Here is a 17519-nt window from a genome sequence, read left to right on the forward strand (position 1 = left end):
GGTGCCCGCCCGCTCCCCACCAGGCAGCCAGCCCCCAGCCCCGCCCCCTCCTCATCCTCCTGCACCCTCTCTGTCCCGCAGGCCCGCGACACAGTCACGTCCGAGCTGGCCGCCGTGAAGATCGTCAAGCTAGACCCAGGTGAGGGCCCGTGAGGGGCCTGCGCGTCGGAGGGAGGAAGGGCGCAGACGGGCGGGCGCGCTGCTGGGGGCGGAGAGTTGACATTTCCCGACTCCCTGAGAGGCAACCCCTGAAGATACTATGTATGGCCTGGCACCCATGCGGCCTGGAGGGAGGCACTCTCCCATTTTGCAGATGGGGCAGTAAGTCCAGGCCACCCCTCTTGGGTCCCCTTGTGATGTTTTGTGCTCCCCAGGGGACGACATCAGCTCCCTTCAGCAGGAAATCACCATCCTCCGTGAGTGCCGCCACCCCAATGTGGTGGCTTACATTGGCAGCTACCTCAGGTGAGGTTGCTATATCCTCCTGCCCTCGGCGGCCCTCACATGGCTTGCTGTGTGCCCATCCCAGCTGTGTCATTCCCCCCTCCCCAGGAATGACCGCTTGTGGATCTGCATGGAGTTCTGTGGAGGGGGGTCCCTACAGGAAATTTACCATGGTGAGAACCATACCTCTCTCCCCACCCTCACAACTTCGGAGCAGGAGGGAAGAGTCTGGGCAGGATTTGAGCTCCTCTCTACTCCTGAATGGCTGTGTGACCTTGAGAGAAATGCTACCCTTCTCTGGGCTCAGAATCCCAGAATGCACTGAGAGGAGATGTGGCTAACATCCCTTTCATCAAGCAGCACCTACTGCTTCTCTTACGCAGGGTGGCCAAGGAGGGTCACTAGATCCCCCAGGCACCCAGCAGTCCTCATCTTTCCATTTCAGCCACTGGGCCCCTGGAGGAGCGGCAGATTGCCTATGTCTGTAGAGAGGCACTGAAGGTACAGGGCCCCATCAGATGCTCACACCAAATCCTTAGAGCCAGAGCCCAGAGCACAATGGGGAGTGCCTCAGGCAGAGCTGCCTGGGCTCTGGGTCCTAGGGGAAGGGGCCCCAGCCCTGTTACCGGAAGTAGCCCATTTCCCTCTTGGCTCAACCACTTCCTGTTTGGGGATAGGGGAGGAGGAAGCAGCTTGAGTGGGGGGCCCCAGTTCTGAGGGAGGTTCAGGAGGGGGGCTAGTGCTAGGTAGCTGCACTCAAAGATTACTTTCTGTCCCCAGGGGCTCCACCACTTGCATTCTCAGGGGAAGATCCACAGAGACATCAAGGTAGGGCTCAGGCAAGAGCATGGCAGGGAGGTGGTGGCCCTGGGGGCACCCTATAGGACTCTCTCTCCTTATTCCCACAGGGAGCCAACCTGCTCCTCACTCTCCAGGGTGATGTCAAGCTGGGTCAGTACTTGGGGATGCAGTCAGGGTGAGGGTTCTGTGGGAGGCCTGGAAGTGTCAGAGAGAAATATCCTCAGGCATGGGGTCACCTTGAACAAGTCACTTAACCACTTGAGCCTCAGTTTCCCCACTTAGAAACCCCCAGCAGTACCCCCTGCTAGAAGTTGGATGAGGTTGGGTCTAGGTGGAGCTGGATGTAGGACTAGGCACTCAGGGACAGTGCCCTGGTTGGCCCTTGAAGGAGAGGAACCTGGCCTGGCCCATTAGACCTGTGGTGGCTGTGGCTGGACCTGGTACCCGTCTCTGCCTTGCCAGGTGAATCCTGAGCCTGAGCCCTGGGGGTGGGATGGCAGGTGGGGCCAGACTGCTGGTAAGAGCAGCTCATTTTCCTACAGCTGACTTTGGGGTATCAGGCGAGCTAACGGCATCCGTGGCCAAAAGGAGGTCTTTCATTGGGACTCCATACTGGTGAGGCTGTGCCTGGGGTGGCAGGGCAATGGCCATAGATGAGACACTTGGCAATACCATCTGTGACCCTGCCTCTAGGATGGCTCCAGAGGTGGCCGCTGTGGAGCGCAAGGGTGGCTACAATGAGCTATGTGACGTCTGGGCCCTGGGTATCACCGCCATTGAGCTGGCTGAGCTGCAGCCCCCTCTGTTCCATCTGCACCCCATGAGGTCAGCCTGAGACATGCCCCTTGCCTGCCCCTTGTCCTGGTGACCCTTGACCCCTGACCTGGCACCTCTACAGGGCATTGATGCTCATGTCGAAGAGCAACTTCCAGCCACCCAAGCTGCGAGAGAAGACATGCTGGTGAGAGCCCACATCCTCTGCAAGGACCACCTTTTTCAGCTAGGACCCCAGGGGAGGAGGAGCCACCTGCCAGCTCCCGGGTACAACATGGAAGCCTGTTCTCCAGTCCTCTGTGGACCCTCCGAGCGAAAGTCCTGGACTGGCCTCTGGCTGGCACCCCATTCGATAGGAAAGAAGGGCAAGTGGCTGGCAGTGGAGGCACTAATGTGTCGCAAGAGCATTTCTCAGGCTGGCTCCTTCCTGGGCGGGCCCTAGAGTAGCAGGGGGGTGGGGGGTGGGCAGCCAGCAGCTGCCTTGCCGAAGGCCTCACCTGGGTCCAGTGGGGCTTCTTATGCCCACCAGGACCCAGAACTTCCACCACTTCCTCAAGCTGGCCCTGACCAAGAACCCCAAGAAGAGGCCAACAGCTGAGAAGCTTCTGCAGGTGGGAGACATGGCATTCCTGGGGCTTGGTGCTCAAAAGCAGAGCCTGAAGGACAGAGTGCAGATAATTGCTCCTTGCTCCTCCAGCATCCATTCACAACACAGCAGCTCCCTCGGGCCCTCCTTACCCAGCTCCTGGACAAGGCCAGTGACCCCCATCTGGGAGCCCTCTCCCCTGAGGACTGTGAGCTGGAGGTGAGAGGGGGCTGGGAAATGGGAAGGAGCCTAGAGATGATACAGGTCAAGGCCCCTTCTCTCCACTTGAACTCACCCGTTGGGAGTCTTTTCTGTCTGGGTCTTGCTTCCCTCTAACTCCCCTTGATAGATTCCCACCATTGGGAAGCATGGGCTGACCAAGTTCATGACTAAGCCCACCATGGCCGTGACTAAGTGGCCTTGCTTATTGTGTAATCTTTGGCAAGTTACTTGACCTCTGTCTCAAGGGGTTGTTGTAAGAATCAAAGCACACTGGTGCATATAAAGCACCTAGAAGGATTCTTGGGTGAGGGGGCTGCTGGGTGGGAGTCCACTCGGTTTGTTCTTCCTTAGACTTACGACATGTTTCCAGACACCATTCACTCGCGGGGGCAGCATGGCCAGGCCGAGAGGACTCCCTCCGAGATCCAGTGTGAGTCTTCTGTCAGGGTCATGTGTGTGGATCTGGCAGGATCCTAAGAGGTCCGACTTGAGGTTGTCCCTAACCTGTGTGCTTTGGACCCTCCAGTTCACCAGGTGAAATTCGGTGCCCCTCGCAGAAAGGAAACAGACCCAGTCAATGAGCCAGTGAGTTGTGGGCTGTGCGGGGTGGAAGGGTTGGGGTAGGGGCAGGGGTGCAGGTCAAGCCCCTCAAGTCAAGGTGCTTTGAAGCGGGGCTGTCTGTACCACCCAGGAACCCAGGAGCTGGGGGCTTCTTCCAAGGACAGATAGCAGGAAGGTGGCGAGGTGACCATATCTTTCTAAAAGGTGCCCTGTCATGGGCCCAAGTCTCTACCCCACCTACATCCTGTTCTGCCTGTGTTACCAGTTATCTCATTGGCCACCTCTCAGGAGTCTCTTGCCTGGTACCATCCCACTGTCCATCTGTCTGTCTGATCTCCCACTCCCCTGCCGTCTCAAGTGCCTTCTCACATTGTCTCTGCCTCTCTCCTGGGTTCGTTGCTTCCATTTCCCCAGTGGGAGGAAGAGTGGACGCTTCTGGGAAAGGAGGAGCTGAGCAGGTGAGTGAGGATGAGGGGGGAGCTGCAGCTTGGGGGGAGAGCAGAAAAGCTGACCTCTGACCCCTCTCCTTCCTGCCCAGGAGCCTGCTGCAGTCGGTCCAGGAGGCCCTGGAGGAAAGGTGAGGGGCTGGCACCCGGGACAGGGCAGGGATGGCCAGGCCTGGGTGCCAGTCCCGTCTCATATTCAGAGCCCTCTTCTTTGATCCCCCAGGAGCCTGACCATCCGGCCAGCCTCAGAAGTGCAGGTACAGAGTGGAGGGAGCCGTGAGAGGGAACCCAGGATATGGTTAGGCTGGGTCAAGATCGTAGGGTCACCCACCAACAGCCACCTGGACTTTCCAACTTCTTGCCAGGAGTTGGAGTCCCCAGATGATGCTATGGGAACCATCAAGCAGGCCCCGTTCTTGGGGCCAGCCCCTACTGAGCCTACAGCTGAGTACCCTCATTCCAGCTCCCAAGGTGAGTCCCAGGCTTAGGAGGCCAGAGGAAGCCTAGGTGCAGGACAGGCTGAGCTCACAGCAGCCTGTGCCTGCAGGAACTCTGCTCCCGCCCCTACCAGGGCCAGGCAGCCCGCCACTGCTGCCCACAGCCTGGGCCACCATGAAGCAGCGGGATGATCCTGAGGTGAGGGGCCACAGAAGGGGTGTGTAGTGGGTGGTGGGTATCACCCCAACCCTGACTCCTTCTCTCCCTCCCAGAGGTCTGCCTGCCACGGGCTGCCCCCCACTCCCAAAGTGCACGTAAGTGTTGCCCCTCAGCCCAGGCCCTTCACCCCAGTGCCACGCCCCTGGCTCCCTCAACAACCCTTCTCCTCCGCAGATGGGTGCCTGCTTCTCCAAGGTCTTCAATGGCTGCCCCCTGCAGATCCACACTGCTGTCACCTGGGTCCACCCTGTCACTCGAGGTAGGTCAGGGGTGGAGAGGTAGGAGCTGGGCATCCCTGTGCTTGGGCCAGGGTCACGACTGACCTCTGACATCTGACCCCATGGCTACACTGGCAGACCAGTTCCTGGTGGTGGGGGCCGAGGAGGGCATCTACACACTCAATCTGCACGAGCTGCACGAGGATACGTTGGAGAAGGTGAGGCCCGCTCACGTTGGGGGAAGGTCAGGGCCCGGGAGCCGACCATCAAACCTCCCTCCATGTATCTCTGTCCTCCAGCTCATTTCACACCGCTGCTCCTGGCTCTACTGCGTGAACAATGTGCTGCTGTCACTCTCAGGTAGGAGGCAGCACAGGCGGGTCGGCCCCCACAGTGCCTGCCCTGAGCTCCCTCAGCCCACCCATGTGCGTCTCCCTCTCTGGCAGGGAAGTCCGCGCATATCTGGGCACACGACCTCCCTGGCCTGTTTGAGCAGCGGAGACTACAGCAGCAGGCCCTACTCACCATCCCCACCAACCGCCTCACCCAGCGAATCATCCCCAGGTCGGGGCACTGCGTGTGCGGGGTGGCAGCCAAGTGGCAAAGCGGGCGTGGGGTGCGGCCTCTCCAGTCCTGGTACTGGTGGGGCTTTGGCTATGTCATCCGTCCATTGCTTTCACTGAGCCTGGCCAGTACAGTTGGTGGCCTCCCTACTGGCTCCCGAGATTGTTGAGATGAGAAGGAGACTATGTCTGGGCATGATGGTGCATGCCTGTAATCCTCAGCACTCTGGAAGGCTGAAGCAGGAAGATCTCAAATTCAAGCTCAGACTGGGAAACTTAGTGACTTAGCAAGACCCTGCCTCAAAATAAAATTAAAAAGGGCTGAGGATGTAGCTCATTGCAGAGGCCCTGGGTTCAATACCGAGTACTACAGAAAGCAAAAACAACAAAGAAGGAGACCATGGATGTCGAAGTACGTCGTAGGTTGTAGGAACCATAGCCATCAGAATGTGAGGCTTGGTCTGACAGCCACGAAAACGAGCACTGACACATGAGCTCTTCAGGGCCTCTGCTGGTCTTGGAGATGTCATGAGTCGAGTGAGTCCTTGCTTTCAAGAATATGGTAACTGGGCACACCTGGTGCGGGGCAGAATGGGAGTCTGTCTTGGCTCATGGAGTGTAAAAGAGCTGACGTTTCCTAGCAGGGTAGAGCAGGTGCCCACCGCGGGGCCTGGGGATCAGGGAGCCGGAGGCATCTGGCCCAAAGGCTGGGGAGGCTGCACAGGTGGCTGAGCCTTTCTCCACTGCCAGACCCGGAATCTGGCCTTTGCCCTGCTGGCAGCAGCAGTACTGCAATATTTTTAAAGCTTCCTGTGTGTTGAGCAGGACTCTTCCAGCCGTGGGTGACTCCACTCACTGGCTTAGGCGCAGAAGGGAGATTAGCAGTTTGTGGAACTGCAAGTTCCGGGGTAAGGTTAGCTTCAGACTCCGCTGGATCTGGGCTTAAGTGGCACCAAGAAAATCTCTCTGCAGCTCTTCACTCTGCTCACTTTTCGGGGAGAGGTACTGGGGATTGAACTTGGGTCCTTGTGCTTGTGAGACAGGTGGCAGAAGCACTGAGCTAAATCCCCGGCCCATACTCTGCTCACTCTGGAGCCAGTCACTGGGACCAGGGGGTGAGAAGCTCCCTTTCCTAGCCTGGGTCCTTGCCCTCTTCAGGAGACTTGGAAAACAGGGAGGAAGGGCCTGTGAGCCCTGCCCAGAGGAATCTCCTGGTCCTCTTAGCAAAGATGCCAGGACTGACGACAAGCAGGGGCTGGTGGGCTCTAGTGGACAGTGGGGAGGTGACTCAGAGCAGGGGAGGGGACAGGAGAGGAGGCCACCTTAGTGGCCCAATGTAACCACATTGGCTGAGGGACCCTGAGAAGTGGTCAGCCAGAGCAGTATTCAGGAAGTAGAATGGCAGGGTCTGGGATGGTTGGCATGGGGGAGCAGCCTGGGGGGTCACAGCCAGGAATGATGCACATAAAGGTGTTCTGGGGTCACTAGCTGCTGGGTGGCAGACGTGACAGGGTGAGGCCGCTGGCGGGGCTCTGCTGGGAGGTGATTGTGGTGTGGGCTGGGGCAGCCATGAAGGATGTGAAAACTGGTCCAATTCTGGTTCTGTTTTGCAAGGAGAGACAACAGGATTTCCTGACAGTAGGTTAGATGGAAGAGAAAGGGGAGTTGACTCCAAGGCTGCTGGCCTGGGCCACAGGCAGGATGGGGCTGTCATCAGCTGGGGGTGGAGTGGCTATCACAGGGAGCTGAATTCATTTTGGCCACATGGAGATGCTTATTCAGCCAGGGCTGATGCTGCAGTCCTGTGATTCCAGTGTGTTGGGAGGATGAGGCAGGAGGATCACAAGTTCCAGCCAACTTGGCAATTTAAGACTTAGCAAGACCCGGTCTGAAAATTTTTAAATTGAAAATGGAGGCTGGGGTGGTACTGTAGCTTCATGTGAAGGCCCTGGGTTCAATCCACAGTATCGAGAGAAAAAAAGTTATTTGGTGTGCTGGTAGTGCCCCCGTTGTCCATGGCTGGATGGGGCTGGAGCTCGGGGGAAGGGGGCCAGGCCATGGCTCAGTCACTGTCATGACCCGGTAGGTGATCATAGAAGCTGGCGGACCAGGTAGGGCGGCCAGGCCATCTGTGAACTGGAGGGCCCAGGCCCTTCCTGCACCTGTTGCTTCATGGCCTTGGGACTTCCTGAGCTCGTTCCCCAGTGAGCCTCTGAACTGGCCCACAGGAAGCAGGCTGACTGGATCCTCCAAGAGCATGTGTCTGGAAATCAGTCTGTGTCCATTTTGAATTTACAGAAGGGAGAGCGGGAATTGTTAGAAAAAACCAAACACAAAATGATACGCCATTGTCTCACACAAAAGCCAGCTGGGAAAGAGTAGGAGGAAGAGGGCAGGGCAGAGGGCGCGGGCTAGGCAGACACCAGCTTCCTCCCTGGGGCCCCGCATCCTGGCAGATGCAGGGGCAGGGCTGGGCCATTGGGAGGAGCTGGCAAGGCCAGCAGGGAGCGCTGTTCCCAGAGGAAGAAACAGACTCGGAGGGTCCCCTGGGGTTTAGGGACTCCTCACAACCAAGGCAAACACCTCTCTGACAAGCACCCTTCACCCCTCTCCCTAGACAAGAAAGCAAGTCCCCCATGGCCCTGCAGGGCAGTAGCTCCGGCCAAAGCAATGGCGGGCCTTTCACTCTCTCTCTCCCTCCCTCCCTCCCTTCCTCTCTCTCTCTGTCTTGTTATACTGGCAATCAGACTTCAAGGAGCTCTGCCACTGAGCTACATCCCTGGCCCTTTTTATTTTGAGACAGCTCTCACTGAGTTCCTAAGTTGCCACCAACTCTCTATCCTCTGCTTCAGCCTCCTGAGTGTCTGGGATTACAGGCATGTGCCACCATGCCACTTTTATTCAGTGTTTAAAATTCCTTCCTGTCCCAGGGCCTGTGTGCCTGTCTGAAATGGGCCGTGCATGCTCTGGGCAGACTGTGAGCTGTAGTCTGCCTCTGCTCCCAGACTGCATACTCTGGTTTCCTGGCTTTACCTAGCTTGGTCTTGCATGGACTCAAAGAGTAATTGGATGAGAGCACTCTCCTGAGCATTTACATTTAGCCTTGCTGTGAGTCCCTGAGACTCGCGCCACTTCATCCCCATTCTACAGATGAGGAAACTGAGGTAGAGAGAGGTGAAGCGGCCTGCTGAAGGCCACACCAACTGTATTTCTGAGACCCAGAACCCTGGACTCTGGGGAAGACACTCTAGGCTACAGACCTCTCTGTGCAGTGTTGTGGAGCAAGTTTCTTGACCTCGGAGTCTCTGGCTTTCTCCCTGACTTTCTTTTTCTTTTATTACCACTGGGGATTGAACTCAGGGCCTTTGGCCTGAGCTACATCTCTAGCCCTGTCTTAGTTACTTTTTTTTTTTGGGTACCGGGAATCAAACTCGGTCCTTGTGCTTGCCAGGCAGGCACCAGAACCACTGAGCTACATCCCTGGCCCTTGCTTTTTTTTTGCCGAGACATAATACCTTATGCCCACACTTAAAGAGAGGAGAGGTTTATTTTGGCTCATGTTTCAAAAGCTTCAGTCCTTGCGTGGTCAGAGACACTGTGGAAGGAACTGGGTGGAGGAGAGCTGCTCCCCTCAAGGCAGCCTGTGTACAGCATGCTGGGAGGAGCTGAGGAAGATATGACCTAGGCCACACCCCCAATGACCCATCTCTTCTGGGCAGACCCCACCTCCCTGCACCAAGCCCTCCTGTGGCACAAGGGATTGGATTAGCACTGCATAATCTAGTCACCATCCACAAGACCCCACCTCTGAGAGCATGCGGCTCTGAGGTTACGTCTAGGTATAGACTATGCCGGTGCTGCTGACTCACTAAGTTGCCCAGCTTGGGCTCAAATTTTCAGTTCTCCTGTCTCCACCTCCCAGAGCGCTGGGATTATGAGCATGCACCACACACTTGGTAAACCTGGGCCTCTTACCCGTGAAGTGGGAAGATGACAGTAGCACCTCATAGGGCTCTGTGGAAGCCTTGCCTGTGGGTGGCTCTCGTCATATCTCCCGGTTGTCGCCCCTACAGGCGCTATGCCCTGTCCAGCAAGATCCCAGACACCAAAGGCTGCCTGCAGTGTCGTGTGGGTAAGAGCAGGCTGGGGGCCTGGCATGGTGGGGTTCAGGCCGAGCCTGTGCCCATGGCTGCTTCTCCACAGTGCGGAACCCCTACACGGGTGGCACCTTCCTGCTGGCCGCGCTGCCCGCCAGCCTGCTCCTGCTGCAGTGGTACGAGCCACTGCAGAAGTTCCTGCTGCTAAAGGTTTGGGCTGGCTTGGGGATGCCTGGAGGACCATGGGGCAGGGGGCCTGAGGGTGAAATGGAGACCCCAGCATCCCTGCTGGCCCCTAGAATTTCTCCAGCCCTCTGCCCAGCCCAGCTGGGATGCTGGAGCCGCTGGTGCTGGATGGGAAGGAGCTGCCCCAGGTGTGTGTAGGTGCCGAAGGGCCTGAGGGGCCTGGCTGCCGTGTCCTCTTCCATGTCCTGCCCCTGGAGGCTGGCCTGACACCTGACATCCTCATCCCCCCTGGTGAGTGAGTGGGAACTCTGGGCTTAGGGCATGGAGGTGCATGAGAGATGCTAGTGGGGGCCCTGCAATCTCAAACCAGGGTCCCCACAGCCTGTGGCTCTACAGTGGTCTTGGGGACCAGGCGGGGTGTGGAACTCCCATCCTCTCTTCAGTGTGCTTCTGCTAGGCGTCCATGACAGATTTCATCAGACAAAGCCAGGCTTGATGGTTCCTCCCTGTTGTCTTAACCACACAGTGGAGCTCAGGGACCTGCTGAGGCAGGATGATCGCTTGAGTCCAGGAGTTGAGGACCGGCCTGGGGAACATAATGAGACTCTGTCACATGAAACAAAATTTCATTATACCCCAGGGCTTATGAGCTAAGAAAAAGCAGCTGATCTCAGGACTACAGCAAGAGAACAGGAAGAAGCAGGAGCAAGGAGGCTGGGGACAGGTGTGGGGGTGGCTGTGGGGTGCTGGGAGAGAACAAAAGCACCCTCCTTGGCACCTGGCCCTGCCAGCAGCCTCACTCACAGAATCTCTTATTTTTTTCATACTGGGGATCAAACTCGGGTCCTTGTGCTTGCGAGGCAGGCAGGCAGAGCCACTGAGCTAAATCCCCGGCTCCTCAACATCTCATTCTTGGTTCTCACGGTGACCTTGTAAGGAAGGCATCAGTACACTGGGTTACCAATGAGGAAACAGGCTCAGAGTGATAAAGTGACTTGTTCTGGGTCACGGGATGACTGAGTGCTGCATCCTGGTTTATCTAACTCTGGAGCCTGCCTATAGTTCCTCGGACTCCCTGCTGCTCCCCATGAGCCAGGGTGGTCCCTTATCTTCTCTGAGTGAGATTAGCCACGAACTGAAAATACTCATAAACGGGGCCGGCCATAGCCCATGACCCCTGTGGGGGACAGAGTGAGTTGGGGGCTCAGCCAGGCTGTCTCCCTTTTCTGTCCATAGAGGGGATCCCAGGCTCAGCCCAGCAGGTGATCCAGGTGGACAGGGACACAGTGCTGGTCAGCTTTGAACGTGAGTGTCCCAGGAGTGAGGGCTGGGGTGACAGTGAGGTGAAGGAAGCCGCCACATCCCCACCCACCAGCCCTCTCCCTGGCCAGGCTGCGTGAGGATCGTCAACCTGCAAGGCGAGCCCACGGCCACACTGGCCCCTGAACTGACCTTTGACTTCCCCATTGAGACTGTGGGTGAGTGAGCCAGAGGTGGGGCAAGGGTATCCCCAGCATGTGATGGGGCCAAGGGCCCAGCCCCTGTTGGGTTGGTGAGGATCCCTGTGGCCCAGACCTGTGCCGTCGTTCTGGGCTGGAGGACCCATGTCCTCAGGGCAGCCACAGGCTGATGTGCCCACCCTTGCAGTGTGCCTGCAGGACAGTGTGCTGGCCTTCTGGAGCCACGGCATGCAGGGCCGCAGCCTGGACACCAACGAGGTGAGGGGTTCAAGGGCCTGCTATTGTCCTCGCCTCTTGGGAGAGGATCTGCCGGGGTGGCCTCAGGGCTATTTGTCTTCCCAGGTGACCCAGGAGATCACCGATGAGACAAGGATCTTCCGAGTGCTGGGGGCCCACAGGTAGGCAGGGCTCCCCAGCCTCCCCTGCAGCCACCCTTGGGCCTAGAGGAAGAGGGATGGATGGATGAGCCTTGCTCCTGCCTCTCACCCATCCTTGCCCCTCCAGAGACATCATCTTGGAGAGCATTCCCACTGACAACCCGGGAGCACACAGCAACCTGTACATCCTCACGGGCCACCAGAGCAGCTACTGAGCAGCCCTACCCGAGCCCAGGGGCAAAGTCACCCCTCCTGGGTCAGAGGCGCTCTGGCTCTGCTAAGCTGGAGGACAGAAATAATCCTGAGAAGTGTGATGGAGCCAGGGAGGGGAGGGGCCCCCCAGCCTCAGCAATAACTGGACCAGAGGAAGCTGCTGCCACCCCTTCCTGCAGGCATCCCCATCCCTGGTGTGGGGACCCAGGCTGATGAGAGCCGCCTGCCCATCCATTCCATTTTGTCCCACGTTTTCTTTGCACTCGTGCTGTCAGGAACCTGCCCCTGCTTCTGTCTGGGGAACATGTATTTAAAAAGAGAACTAAGCCGGGCGTGGTGGTGCACACCTGTAATCCCAGCACTCGGGAGGCTGAGGCAGGAGGATCGCTGTGAGTTTAAGACCAGACTGGACTACATAGTGAGTTCCAGGTCAGTCTCAACTACATAGTGAGACCCTGTCTCAAAAAAAACAAAAAGTGAGTTTAACCAGGCTGGACTTCATAGTGAGTTCCAGGTCAGTCTCAACTACATAGTGAGACCCTGTCTCAAAAAAAACAAAAAAAAAAAGAGAGAGAGAGAACTATATTGGTATTAAAGCTAGCTGGTTTTACCCACTGTTCCTTTGGGTTCAGGGGAGCAGCGGCTCTTCCTTCCGTCTCACTGCAGTACACTTTTCCATGCTGTTGGTTTTGGGGAAGGCCAGGCACAGGAGAAAGGCCGGTGACCTCAGAAGCCATGCTGACCACTGTGTCTCCCTGCTCAGAGCTGGCCATCAGCTTTGCAGTTGAGGCCTCTGTTGTAGGTTGACACCCAAAGCACGAATGTAGGGAGGGACACTGAACTAAAGGGCTCCCATCCAGGGCAGTCATGGAGGGTCTCACCTGTGGCCTGCTCTACCCAGACCCCGCAAGGGAGAGCCTGCCATGACCCAGCGTCACCTCTCCAACCCACCCACCACAGCATCCCATGTCAGACCAATACCGTGCAGTCCTCTGGGTACATGGGGAAGATGAGTGGAGCCCTCTTAACCGACCCCATATCTGGGTATGGTGGTGCACGCCAGTAATCCCAACACTCTGGTACATTCTTTGTTTTTGTTTGTTTGTCTTGGTACTGGGGATTGAACTCCAGTCTTTTTGCTTTCAAGGCATGAGGCAGCGCCACTGAGCTAAATCCCTAGCCCAATCCCAGTTCCATGGGAGGCTGAGACAGGAAAATCACAAAATTGAGCCCAGCCTGGGAAATTTAGCCTGCCTCAGAAAAGGGGTGGGAATGTAGCTCAGTGCAAAGGCCCTGGGTTCAATCTCCATTATTGGGGGAAAATGAACAAAAACACAGATTCTCTCGAGGTGCTCCTGAGTGCCAGGCCCTGAAGTCACCAAGACCACCCCTTGGGGAAGGACTGTGGTGCTAAAGCTGGCACTCTGAAGACACATCAGTCCGCCTGAGGCCAAGCTTGTGCTTTACGTGGTCCTCTCAAGGTCCCCTCATAGAGTTCGGGACCCGCAGTCATGGATCGCCCTCCTGTGCCACGCATCAACTGGCTGCTTCACCAGACTTTGGGTGGGGGAGGCTGGGCGGGAGCTGGCCAAGGGGATTGGGCCTGGAAGGAAAACAGGACTGGAGGGCAATATGGAGCCAAACCCTAGACTCGGGGCTCCCACAGGGCCCATCACACCCTTCTGACACCCAAAGCCAGTCCTGAAACCTCTATATCTGGGGGCCGGCAGGAAGCACTTTCCTGGTCAAGCCATGCAGGGAGGACATATGGCAGTGTACGTTAGATTTGTGGCCCTCATGGATGTCACCTTGCCTGTTCCACCCCGCACCAGAGTCCTGACTGTCCACAAGGGTTTCTTGGCCGAAATGGGGAAGGATACATCCTGTGTCTCTAGCGAGATCAGAGGAGGCTGAGGGGTACCCTCTGAGCCCTAATGGGACACACTCACCTGGAGGGTGTCTTACAGGCCAAGTTGGACCTTACAAAGATGGGATTACAAAGTAAGCTCCTGGCTTCCAGGTCTGCAGATTTCTTGGTGATGTTGGCAGAGCAATGAGCTCCCATGTAACCAGCCTTGGCTGGCTGCCTTCAGAGTGTTGGGCACGATTCCTCCCTCCAGCTCAGCTAGCTCCTACCCAGAGATCAGTGTTTTTATCACATGTAGTGATAAAATTCAGGGACTGGTAAAAAGGGATTGAAAACTTACTGTGCACCCCAGTAACTGAGTATCCCAGGATTGAATTCAATTTGGACAACAACTAGTAGAGTCTGAAGAGGTCCCTGTTAAGAGGAAAAGGGAGGCTGGGGGTTTAGCTCAGTGGCACTGCAACTGCCTTGCAAGTGCAAGGTCCTGAGTTTGAGCCCTGGTACCAAAAAAAAAGTGGGAGAGAGCTCAACCTGGACCAGGTAGGTGCTAGACTCTTGTCATGAAAAATTGGGCTGGGAATTTAGCTTAGTGGTTCCGGCGCCTGCCTTGCAAGTATAAGGACCCAAGTTCAATCCCTGGTACCCCCAAAAAATAGGATTAGGACATCTTATTGAGTGGCATAGGCAACTTTATTAAGCAGAGTTGAAGTATATACAGGCAGAAGGTGCAGGCATGGGGGCCTGCAGTGTGCTATGGATAGGGGCACCTTTAAGATGGATTTAGGTCATTTATCATTTGTTAGTTTTTGTTTCCTTAAGGTCAGGTTGGCCATTAGTGGGCTAAAGCAAAAACCCTATCAAGTAAGTTAAAATACAAACCGTATGTGTTTGAAGTTTAAAGATGTAGTACGTGGACCTGGGATTTGGCTCAGTGGTTTGGCCACCTGCCTCACAAGTGTAAGAGTCTGAGTTCAATCCCCAGTGCCAGACAAAACAAAGAAGATGTGGTATGCATTTAATAGTACTGCTTATCTGAGAATGGAAATCTTTGATAGAACTTTTAGAATTTATAGTACCTTTAATGCTCTTAGGAATTTAGGAGTGACAAACCTGGAAGAAAGGTTTAAGAAATAAAGGTATGAGTTGGGCATGGCGATACCTGGGATTCCAGTACTCTGGAGGCTGAGGCAGGAGGATTCCCATGAGTTCAAGCCCAGCCTGGACTACATAGAGACCCTGTCTCAAAAACAAACAAAAAAACAGAAAATGGGGCTGGGGATTTAGCTCAGTGGTTCCAACACCTGCCTTGAAAATGCAAGGCCCCGAGTTTGATCCCCAGTACCAAAAAAGAAAAAAAAAGTTGTGTTTTCTTGCACTGATTAGCAAGGATTCTTGCTTCAGTGATAATAGAAATTAAAAGAGGCACAAGCCAGGTGTGGTGGTGCACGCTTGTAATCCCAGCACTTGGGCGACTAAGGCAGGAGGATCACTGTGGGTTCAAGACCAGCTTGAGCTACATAGTGAGTTCCAGAGCAGTCTGAACTACATAGTGAGACCCTGTCTCAAAAACAAAACAAACAAACAAAAAAGGCACAAATTTGAAAGAAAAAAGATTTAATTGTAAAGTAAGAGAAAATACTAGAAGACTGGGCATGGTGGCACATGCCTATAATCCCTGAGGCTGAGGCAGGAGGATCGCCATGAATTTGAGGCCACCCTGAACTACATAATAAGACCTCATCTCAAACAGAAAAAAACTAGTAAAAGAATTTAGCTTGAGAAGCCCCCAACAAAGGAGAGTGAGAAAAGACAAAGGCTTCAGCTTTAGTAGGGTGGGGGGGCGCTTCTGGTAAAGAGGTTCCTATGGTTCATAGAAACACCAGGCCAGGGTTCATAGACATTTGCTGGGAAGGCTGAGTGTAGCTGATCATTGTCTCAGATCTGCTCTTCTAAGATGGCTGTGGGAGAGTCCTGCTCTCCAGGACTGTTTCTGTGTGGGGCGGTCTCAGTCTTGTGAGGCTCTGCTGGAATCCAAGAAGACCCTGGTTTTAAGCTTAATGGAGACTTCTGAAACAGTGAATGTTGCTGTAAAGCTCTTTTTGCCCTCAGTATTAAAGGAGGATAAGATAAGTTATGCAGATCTAGTTATGATCAACCTTGTTTTACCAACTTTTATTTATACTTATTTTTCATTATTTTTGGTACTGGGGATCAAACTTGCACTTTCCATTGCGCCATAGAGCCAGATGATCCAGTCCTGCCTCACACCACAAGGACCTTGCACTTTTGAGGCAGGTGTGACCCCACTGAGCTAAATCTCCAGCCCATGTTTTGCCAACTTTTTTTTTTTTTTTTTTTTTTTTTTTTTTGTACCGGGGATAGAACTCAGGTCCTTGTGCTTGCAAGGCAGGTGGCAGAACCCCTGAGCTAAATCCCTGGCTAGCCAACTTTTAAATAGATACTTCCAAAATGACTGACATGTCTATGTGTAGAGCTAAGAGATTTGACCTAAAGTTTCACAAAGCAACGGTGAAGTTCATTCTGCTTATAGTTACTAACTGGGTATCTCTACCCCAATGGAAGAGCCACTGATTTTAGCAAAAATCATTTTAAATCCAGTGACCACCTCAGGAGAAAACTCAAATCATGCATTTTATTTATTTAGTTAGTTTTTTCAGACAGTCTTGCTATGTAGTTCAGGCTGGCTTTAAGCTAACTATGTAAGCCAGGTTGGCCTCAAACTCATGGCATTCCTCCTGCCTCAGCCTCCCTAGTGTTGGGAATATAGGTGTGCCCTACGGTGCCTGGCTCATAAATCATAAATTATTTTTCTTTAAATCATGGTTTTAATGAGTAACAAGTTAAGGGACCAGGAAAGTGGTCTTTGTCCCTCTGGTTGTCTCTGTCACTCAGATCTCAGAATCAGCACAGCACATTGTAGAGTAGGAACCGCAGCTTGATTAAAGGACTTTCCTAGCTGCCACAAGGAGTATGGCTGAGGCTGGCCCAGGTGTGCAGGAAGCCAGTTCACCTTGAGACCAAGAAGGGTTTGCTGCATGGTCCTGAGTCTCAAGGTTGCAGAGCATGATTCCAAAACGCTTCTATCTGAAAAAAGAAATTTATCAAGTAGAGACTGTGTGGGCTGGGGATTTAGCTCAGTGATTCTGCCACCTGCCTCGCAAACACAAGGTCCCCGAGTTCTATCCCCGGTACCAAAAAAAAAAAAAAAAAAAAAAAAAAAAAAAGTAGAGATTACGTGACTTTAGGTCACAACCTCTGTGCTTCAGCTTCCTTATTCAGAGAGATCCAATAGTCCTCCTTTCGCCAGGCATGGTGGCTGGGCAATCAGGAGGGTAAGGCAGGATGATCACCATGAGTTCAAGCCCAGCCTGGCCAACTTTGTCACTTAGCAAAGCCCTGTCTCAAAAAAAAAAAAAAAAAAAAAAAAAAAAAAAAAAAAAAAAAAAAAAAGAAAAGAAAAAGAAAAAAAGAAAAGGACTAGAGATGTAGTTCATTGCAAAGACCCCGGATTCTTTCTGCAGTACCACAAGAAAGAAGGGAGAGAGGAGAAAGCAGGAAAGAAATGAAAGGCAGAAAACAGGAAAAGTAAAAATGATATGAAATCCCAGAACTAGGAGAATTTTTTTTTTTGTAGCAGGGATCACACTCAGGACCTTTGACTGGTGAGGCAGGTGCAGGTGCCACTGAGCTAAATCCCCAGCCCATACTAGTAAAAATTGGTAATCATCTTTTGCATTTATGCCCATACAGCTACAGAATATATTAAATGGGGTTGTATCTCACATTTTAAAAAACTACTTTACTTTTTGGGGGTGGAGCAGTAAGACAAGATCTCATTTTGTCATTCAGGCCGGCCTTGAACTCAGCTCACTGTGATCCTCCTGCCTCAGCCTCCGGGGTGCCATGACTACAGATATGTGCCACCAGGCCCGGCAGTGTGTCATACATTTTTGGAGATCACAGCCAGCCTGAACTACATAGTGAAACCTTGTCTAAATAAGTAAATAAAGGTTATTTGTTGGTTTG

General features: G+C 54.1%; 1 protein-coding gene across 2 annotated transcripts; it reads left to right on the top strand.

Moving 5' to 3' along the window:
• Positions 1 to 58: 58 nt before the first annotated feature.
• Map4k2 (mitogen-activated protein kinase kinase kinase kinase 2) lies at positions 59 to 11974 on the top strand. Of its 2 annotated transcripts, none has more exons than XM_010636041.2 (31): positions 59 to 139; positions 375 to 465; positions 553 to 617; positions 890 to 945; positions 1225 to 1272; positions 1353 to 1395; positions 1788 to 1860; positions 1939 to 2070; positions 2144 to 2206; positions 2549 to 2630; positions 2717 to 2824; positions 3179 to 3257; positions 3354 to 3412; positions 3803 to 3846; positions 3927 to 3965; positions 4058 to 4091; positions 4200 to 4305; positions 4382 to 4470; positions 4545 to 4586; positions 4666 to 4750; positions 4848 to 4927; positions 5009 to 5069; positions 5156 to 5273; positions 9346 to 9404; positions 9476 to 9579; positions 9669 to 9846; positions 10792 to 10860; positions 10947 to 11033; positions 11203 to 11273; positions 11358 to 11413; positions 11520 to 11974. In XM_010636041.2, the coding sequence occupies exons 3-31, from the start codon at positions 575 to 577 to the stop codon at positions 11605 to 11607; spliced, it is 2196 nt and encodes a 731-aa protein (XP_010634343.1). In that variant the 5' UTR covers positions 59 to 139; positions 375 to 465; positions 553 to 574; the 3' UTR covers positions 11608 to 11974. The 2 variants fall into 2 exon arrangements, with proteins under 2 accessions (XP_010634343.1, XP_033612690.1); XM_033756799.1 differs by having other exon boundaries at positions 4406 to 4470.
• The last annotated feature ends 5545 nt before the right edge of the window (positions 11975 to 17519 follow it).

Source organism: Fukomys damarensis, unplaced genomic scaffold (assembly GCF_012274545.1).
Source record: "Fukomys damarensis isolate Sample0158 unplaced genomic scaffold, DMR_v1.0_HiC HiC_scaffold_27, whole genome shotgun sequence".
Lineage (NCBI taxonomy): Eukaryota > Metazoa > Chordata > Mammalia > Rodentia > Bathyergidae > Fukomys > Fukomys damarensis.

Coding starts and splice junctions, on each gene's coding strand:
- Map4k2 (XM_010636041.2), top strand. CDS start 575: ATGGAGTTCTGTGGAGGGGGGTCCCTACAGGAAATTTACCATG. Junction 3,413..3,802: donor CAGACCCAGTCAATGAGCCA/GTGAGTTGTGGG, acceptor CCATTTCCCCAG/TGGGAGGAAGAGTGGACGCT. Junction 11,274..11,357: donor GCAGCCTGGACACCAACGAG/GTGAGGGGTTCA, acceptor TTGTCTTCCCAG/GTGACCCAGGAGATCACCGA.